General features: G+C 48.8%; 1 protein-coding gene across 7 annotated transcripts in view; it reads left to right on the plus strand.

The window, feature by feature from the left end:
* FAM222B (family with sequence similarity 222 member B) overlaps positions 1-4,839 on the plus strand; it is a 36,196-nt gene extending 31,357 nt beyond the window's left edge. For all 7 annotated transcript variants that reach the window (XM_064394370.1, XM_064394363.1, XM_064394365.1 and 4 more), the window contains one exon: positions 634-4,839. In XM_064394370.1, coding sequence (XP_064250440.1) covers positions 651-2,195 — 1,545 coding nt within the window. In that variant the 5' untranslated portion in view covers positions 634-650 and the 3' untranslated portion in view covers positions 2,196-4,839. The remainder of the gene's footprint in view (positions 1-633) is intronic.
* The last annotated feature ends 3,143 nt before the right edge of the window (positions 4,840-7,982 follow it).

Genomic DNA, 7,982 nt, shown 5'->3' on the forward strand with positions numbered 1-7,982 from the left:
CCAAATCTGTTTTGCCCATGACCGTAGTTGGTGAGTGCTACCTCTCCTTCCTTATTCTGACCCTGTGTTTTTTCTTCCATGCCCAGCTGAGGAAGAGAGTGGAAGAGAGTGACAGAGCAGCTTTGAGGGCACCTGGTGCCCAGCCAGGGTCAGCCCACCATAGAATGGTTCCCACCTCAGGATTGCAGGGGCTTCATGTTTAGTTCATATCTTTCTGATTTGGAATTCCATGGTGAAAATACTGAGAATGGTTTGAAGAGCAATGGAGAGGCAGGTGAAATTAAGAGAATAAAATCCAGCCCACCACTGCAAGCTGTGAGGAATATTTCAGCTGGAGACAATCTGATGTTTATAACACATCACCTGTTTTTGTCCAACTGCAAACATACTCTGATGAGAACACGGTTTTGTTTTGCTCCCCTGGGCAGGTCTTGCCTTAAGCTGAACTGGGGCTTGCATTGGTCACCAGGTAATAAAGGGAATCTGCTTTCTGCTCCGTGACCCGCTGGTCTGGCAGGATGAAGTTTCCTTGCCTCTTGAATCCTTGGAGATTTTCTACCCTTGTTGTGTGACTGTCTTGCCCTGGGCTTGATCCCTTGCTTACCAGAACTGACCAATTTCCTTTCTCCGCAGGGGACACTACACAGAAAATGAGATCTGCACAGTATCCTACCCCAGCAGAATTGGATGCTTATGCTAAGAAGGTCGCCAACAATCCACTGACTATAAAAATCTTTCCGAACAGCGTCAAGGTTCCCCAGAGGAAACACATTCGCCGTACTGTGAACGGACTCGATACTTCGGGCCAGAGGTACAGCCCCTACCCATCTCAGGCCACCACAAAAACGGGCCTGCTGGCCATAGTCAAATCCCCAGCGAAAGGAATCATCAAGGACTTTGACGGGACGCGCGCGCGCCTGCTGCCGGAGGCGATGATGAACCCCCCCTCCACGCCCTACGTTGCACCAAGCACTTTATCCCACCCCCAGGCGCTCGCTCGCCAGCAGGCTCTCCAGCATGCACAGACTTTGCCGCACCCCCAGAGCATCCCGCAGCACCCTCAGGGTATTCCACAGCCACCCAGCTTACCGCACCCTCAGGGGATCCCGCAGGCGCTGCCGCACCCGCAGAACATGCAGCAGCCGCAGGGCTTGCAGCACCCGCAGCCCATGGCACACCAGACCCTGCAGCACCCCCAGAACCCGCTGCTGCAGCCGGGTTTACATGGAGGCAGAAAGATGCCGGATGCAGACGCGCCGCCGAATGTGACCGTGTCTACCTCAACCATTCCCCTCTCTATGGCTGCCACCCTGCAGCAGAACCAGCCACCGGACCTGAGCAGCATTGTGCACCAGATTAACCAGTTCTGCCAGGCCAGAGCTGGCATTAGCACTACCTCAGTGTGTGAGGGACAGATTGCAAACCCCAGCCCTATAAGTCGCAACCTGCTTATCAATGCAAGTACCAGGGTATCTACTCACAATGTCCCTACACCCATGCCTTCCTGTGTAGTAAACCCTGTCGACCATGCTGCTGCTGCTATTCCTCCTGCCTCTGTTAATGTGCCCATGGTCAATATTAACAGGGTGCCACCCGCCTACCAGAACGAAATCAAATCGGTTGCGTGGAACCAGCACCAGCTTGCACATCTGCAGCAAATGTGTGGGGATGCTGCTGGGCCTGCTGGACTCGCAGGGAAGCACCCTCAGAGAGAGATCGCAGGGCAGAGTTTCCCTGGCAAAACTTCCAACTACCCTCAAGAACTGTGCATGGGCCAGTCCTTCAGCTTGAAGCCCCCCATCGAGAAGCCTACGCCTTCTCCGCCTGTGAACGGGTTGCAGGGACCTTTGCCATATACCAATGGGCACTATTTCCAGCCCCTCTGGAATAACATCCTGCCCACGCCCAACAGTGACAGCTCTGGGTCCCAGGACCTCACCATGCCTTTCCATGGGGGACAGCCAGCAGGAGCGACGCTGGATTGTGCAGGAGGAACTCATTACAGAGCTGGAGCTGGCCCATCCAGCCAGAATAATGTGATGCAGACCATGGATTACCTAAGTGGGGACTTCCAGCAGTCCTGCTTCCGAGACCAGAGCATGGTGCTGGGAAAAGTCCATCGGCCTCCCATGAACCGAGCACCTGAACCAACCGATAGTCGAAATCTTCATATTCAACACCCAGGGTATAGATAGGCTGCAGTCACTTTCACAGACAAAAAAAAAAAAAATTATAGGTTTTAGTCTTAATTTTAATTAATAAGCAAGGCGTTTTTAACTTGCAAACTTGTGTGATCATTATAGTACCCATTGGAAGAAGACATACTGTATATCTAAAGAGCTTTGCTTACATGTTATCTCTCTCCTTTATGCATCAAATATTTAACATGCCTTTTGTGTCAAAGAATTTCATTACACTACTTCACGCCACAGCTGTTTCCTCACTGCAGAGTCCCCCTTTGTACAGCTTTTTTTTGCCTTCTGCTGAGCAGCTCCTCGCTGGCCTGAGGTTGGGTTGCTGCAGGGTTTTGCAGCCGCATCTGTGCTCCGGCGAGAGCGAGGTAGTGTAGCTGCTTCCATTTCCATCTCAATTTCCTCACAAGATTAAGAGCAACAGAATTTTGTCAGGGAGTAGGGCTTGTTTTCAACTCAAAAGCCCATTTCATTAATGCATTAAACATTGACCATTTGCACTGTCTAGAGGCCTGTGTAATTGAAAAAGAGCCTACGTTTGAAAAGAGCCTGCTAGGGGTATGTATTTAGGCTTTAATAGAGGGAGAAGCTTTTCAGCTGTTTCTTGCCCACGTTTATAATTTAGATTTTGTCCAAAGTCAAAAGTCTCTGGCAGATTTTTCTGACGCTTTCTGTTTTCTGGACAGGGTATGAGGAGGGGAACAGCGGGTTTGGGATGGAGGCAGCCACGGGGAGCTGCCTTTCTTCGTGTTCCCCCTCCCCACTGCCCTTCCACCAGCCTCAAAGCTCACGTTGTCTGAATCCCTTGCTGCTAGGAGTCTGGCCAGCCTCATGTGAAGGGAATCCAGACCCACTGACAACTCCAAAAAGGGTTCAGCCACTTCTGTGGAAGCTGGAATTACTGTCAGGGTGAGGAGATGCCGCTCAGCCCAGCCCGGCGCAGCGCGCGCGGTCTCGCTGTGGGGTGGGAGGCTGTTGGTCTGAATCAAAGCTCCTCTCAAAAGCCACTGTGGGATTGACAGTCCCCTCTTCCTCTCCATCAAAACACCCCAGCGGATTTAATGGAACAATTCTTCTCCCTGGGAATTAGTGAAGCTATTTATAACATCCCTTTTTCCCAGGGTCTCGGTGCCTAACTCCTTCTGTTCCTTCCCCACGTCACTTCCAGCAGCCAGTTGAGTCAGTGACTGTAGGACACTAACTACTGGGTAACCTCAGCATCTTGTTCTCCTCTGTGTACCAAAACATCCCTTTCCTTTCTAACAGCCGATTTATTGTAAGTAGAAAATTCCTCATCTCTGTTAACGAGACTAATACTTGAACATAATGATCACAATCAAGTTTGGAAATTAAAAAAAAAAAAAAGAAAAAAAAAGAAGAAGAAGAAAAAGTTTAAAAAAATAAATGCATTGATTCTTTCTATGTACACTGGCTAAAAAATATTGCTCTACACTGTAACTTTTAAGTGTAATATTTCTGTATGAATGTCGCCTGGTAGTGTGGGTTTGAGTAGCATTGTGTATGGGTGAACCCACTGGCCTCTGCCATCCACTGGCCTCCCTCACAGCCCTTGGAAAAACAAAGCCTTAAGTATTTGCTCCTTGAACTTTCCTTAATGAGCATGGTTTAAAAAAAAAATCTTAAAGACATCATACAAAATTTAAAAAAAAAAAAATTAAAAAAAAAGTTTTGAAGTGACGTCATAGTTGGCTAGAGATTCTTAAAAGTTTTTCGTAAATGGGAAAATTAGAAAACATTTATTTGTATTTTTTTAATTTAGAATGTGTAGTCCTGGGCTGTAACAAATATTTAGGTTTCAAAGCTTAGCAGAGTACATTTCTGACTCCTTGCGTAAGTTAGTACACTTATATCATGTCATTATTTAAATTCTTTTAAGTGTACTATAACCCGTTTTTAGTGGTAACTCCTGAGCAAAGTTAAGCAATTTGACTAAAGACGGATTAAATTATGTGTTGGCTTGTGTTGCCTTATATTTAAAAAAAGGAAAAATTGCCTGATTGTGTTATGCCAAATGATAGCAACATGAAGTCCTAATTTATTGTTTATAATCGTATTCCTGCAGTCTTTGTGAAAACTGGTAAATATACATCTATGAAAGAACGAAAATCCTGAGGCTTTTCATGCAATATTTTTCTGAATCCATTCTGTTGGAGCCAGAGTTCGAGTCTGAAGCTGCTTCCCCTACAGTCACCCCGTCGTCCTCCCCGTCCCAAACCCACCCCAGCGAGGGCTGTGCTCTGACCTCACCCCTCCCTGCCCGTCAGTCACTGTAAGGTGTTCTGCTACCTTTTTACTGAATAAAACCTTGGCCTCTCCCCTCTTCCATAGCCTGCTCCAAATCGTAACCCAGACTGTTACTAAAAGCTAATTTTTAACTCCTGCTCTTCTCCCGAGAGCCTGAGCAGAGTCCTGTGCCGTGGTGGTGGTTGCCTGGGAGGTTTTGGTGGTGTTGGCAGCACGCTGTGAGTTTTTGGGGACTGTTCTGCACAGGTACAGCCACGACCTCGGAGGCTTTGCCCCGGTACAGCAGGACCGGGAAGCAAAATTCCTGCTGAGACTCATCCAGGTGGGACATTGCTTGAAAAAAATAAGAATCATTTTACTATTAAAATATACTGAAACCTTTCCTTTTGGTCTGGGAGTGAGATTTTTCTTTGAACCAACCCTTTTCACCTCTGCAGCAGCCCTGTTGCGATGGGCTCTCCATCCTTCCCTGCTCACCCCTAAGGAGAAGCACTGTCCTGCCTCATTCCCAGGGGGGATTTTGGGAGCAAAGGTTGGTGTAGGTGCCCAGGGTGGGGGTCTGGCTGTGGCACTGTCACCAGGGTGAGGAAGGGAAGAGCCTTGTGGTGCCTTGTGTGGTAGAAACTGTTTCCTTTTCTCCTCGAAACATGGGAAAACCTCCTGTGGTTTTTTCTCTTTGCCCAGTGCAGAATTAAGAGGAACCCAAAGGCTGGGAATGTTCCTTCTCTTCCAGGAGCCTCTTGTGGGTGCTCACCAACCTTTGGGGCTCGCACTGCAGCTCCTCTTGCCTTCCTGTCCATCTGTCCATCCGTGGGTCACTGACTCCAGCACCAGGCTCTGCTCCCTGCTGGATCCTGGGTGCCTGCTCTGCTCCTTGAGGAATGAGCAAAGCTCAGATGTTTCCTGAGCTCCTCAGCAGCAGCTCCCTCCTCCCCATCCCCACACCACTTCAGAACCCCGAGCTGGAGCTTAGGAGGATCCTGGGAAAGATAAGCATGGTGTGAGCCCTTCCACAGGGAATCTGTGCCCCAGGTTTGGAGCAGAAGCTTTGGAGCTGTTCAGCCACAAGCCCAGTTTGTTACAGCCCAAAGTGAACATTTATAAAAGACATGTGAGTTTTCTTTAAGCTTTCCATGTCAGATGTCTCCGGGGGCCTTGGCTGCTCCCGTGGAAACCAACCAGAGCTGTTTGCTGGGGATCACTGGGGACAGAACTGGGAATTGCTGCTGTGTTTCATTAAGCCACAAGACTGATGATCAAGGCTGCTGCTTCTGTGCTATGGGTACCAATTAGAATTTTTTTATTGTTATTATATTGTCCACAGGAAAAATAAAAAAGAGACCTCTGTCCCTTCTGCTGGTTTTTCTGTAGTGTGAGGTGGAGCCACAGGTTAGGTGCTTGTCCCAGAGGGAATTTGGGGAAGGGTCTCCATGGGTTTCTGGGGTAGGAATGCATCAGGCAGAGTCTGGCTGACTGCTCCAATAAGAGGAAAGGTTTGGAAAAACAGAGAAAGAGTCTCAGAGAGAAAGGTGCTGAAATAATGGTTAAAAATAGGAGGAGGGGTTTGAGTCCTGCCAAAATTTTGAAGGGAATTTGTAACATTCACAATCACCTTCCAGAAGATGGGACCTGCCAGGGTTTCCTCCCCTCTCCCAGGATTGTACATCTCATTTCATCTTTGCTTCCATCTCTCAGGAGGACAAAACTCCATCTCCTGTGCACTGCAAACCTGAGCGTCCAAATCCCTCCTTCCTACTGTTCCCACTGTTCCCCAAATGCTGGGGACATTTGGTTCCCACATGGTTTTCCTGGAATTTGGGCTAAAGCAGGCAGCTTAGCCAGGCTGAGCTTAGGCAGGAAGAGCTGTTTGCCCACAGGCACTGCTGCATCCCTCTCCAGCACCCAGAAATTCCAACAGCAGCCATTCCATCCATCAGAGCTTCAGGATCCTCTTCTCCTTTGACTCAAAGCTTCTTTGGTATCTGGTTTCTTCATCCATCCCCCCAACAGGAACAATCTCTTCTGCAAGGAGTTTTCAGGAGACTTTCCCATCATCTCTGCAGCCAGCTGGACCTGGAGCAAGGATCTGGTGGAAAAGAATCCAGCAGGGACTTGGTGTGAGCAGCTGCAGCCACAGCTAAGCTGAGGGCTTTGAGTAAAATCCTACATTTTAAAACTTCTCCTTTAGGGCCAAGTGGGTTTTCCTTCCAAAGATTTTGACCCAAGGTAGGCAACACCCAGATGTGACCTCCAGCAGCTCCAGCAGCTTGTGATGTTCAGAGAGGAGCAACAGTGGGGATGCTGCAAAAATTCAGAGGTAAAAAAAATCCTGGAAAAAAAAATCCTTGAGGGGTCCTGGGGGGCCCAGAGGGTGGAGGAGCCAAAGGAAAGTGGCACACTGTGGTCAGCTGCTGGAGGAGCACACACTGACACCCTCCAGCAAGAGCTGCCTTTGGGATGCTCTTCAACGTTCGCAGAGCCAAATTGCAATAAAATTACTGGAGTGCTTTATCTGCTTAGTTTAAGTTAATTTCAAAGCAGTTGGGTACAGGCTGCTGATTCTGCTGGGGTGGCTGCAAGCCTGAGAGATGTACAGAGAGTGAAGGGAGACAGCACCAAAAAACTGCTGTGAAATCTTGTCAGCTTTCACTGGCCACAAACCCCTCAGTCCTGGGGCAAATGGGGAGGGAGGGGACCCAGACAGGTCTTTAATAAAGGATGTGCAAAGGGAATTTTTCTCACATTTTTCTCCCTATACAGTGTCTATGTCAGGTTTCATTGCCTTGGAAATGAAGCATCAAGAATCAGCACAAATTTGGGCTCTGTGGTGTGAGCAGATGAAGTGGTTTTGCCAAAAATCCTCCCTGTCTACAATCCCAAAGAGGTTAAAAAGGTTTGGGGGTTATTTAGGGCATCTCCACTGTGGTGGGGGTCTTACAAAGGCAAAGGGCTCTCCAGGTGGAGTCTCTCTCAATTTTTCAGATAATTAATAAGATTTTCCTCCCCTATTTCAGCATCTTCTGGAGGTCCTTCCAGCACCTCAGCGACGTTGGGACAGCGGAGCAGGGAGTGAGCTGGCAGCACAAACCTTTAGAACAAACCCTCAAACCACCAAGTTTCCAGCAAGTTTATTTTTAATCTTGATATTTGAGGCTAAATTTAGCAGCAAGAATCGATTTGTCTCCCTCTCCTCCCCGAGCATGGAGAGCATCCCCCCTCCTGCCTTTCCCTGGCCCAGGCCCTGCCACGCTGAAGGTTAAGAGGTGCTCCAAGATCCCGCTGACATTTCCAGACGTGCCCGGGGATCGGAGCTGGAGTGCAGCACCCAGCAGCACATCCTCAGAGAGGCTGGAAAGGGGCAGGGAAAGGGAAAATCCACCCGGGCAGGGAAAGCAGAGCTGGGGTTGCTCCCTGAGGTGGGGACAGGGATAATTCCAAGCTCCCTGGGATGTTTTTTTCATCCAGGAGCTGCTGCCCAGGCTTCCTCCAGCACCGTTTCCCACTTTAGTGCATAAATTATATAAG

The sequence above is a fragment of the Passer domesticus genome, chromosome 19 (genome assembly GCF_036417665.1).
Source record: "Passer domesticus isolate bPasDom1 chromosome 19, bPasDom1.hap1, whole genome shotgun sequence".
NCBI classification, from domain to species: domain Eukaryota; kingdom Metazoa; phylum Chordata; class Aves; order Passeriformes; family Passeridae; genus Passer; species Passer domesticus.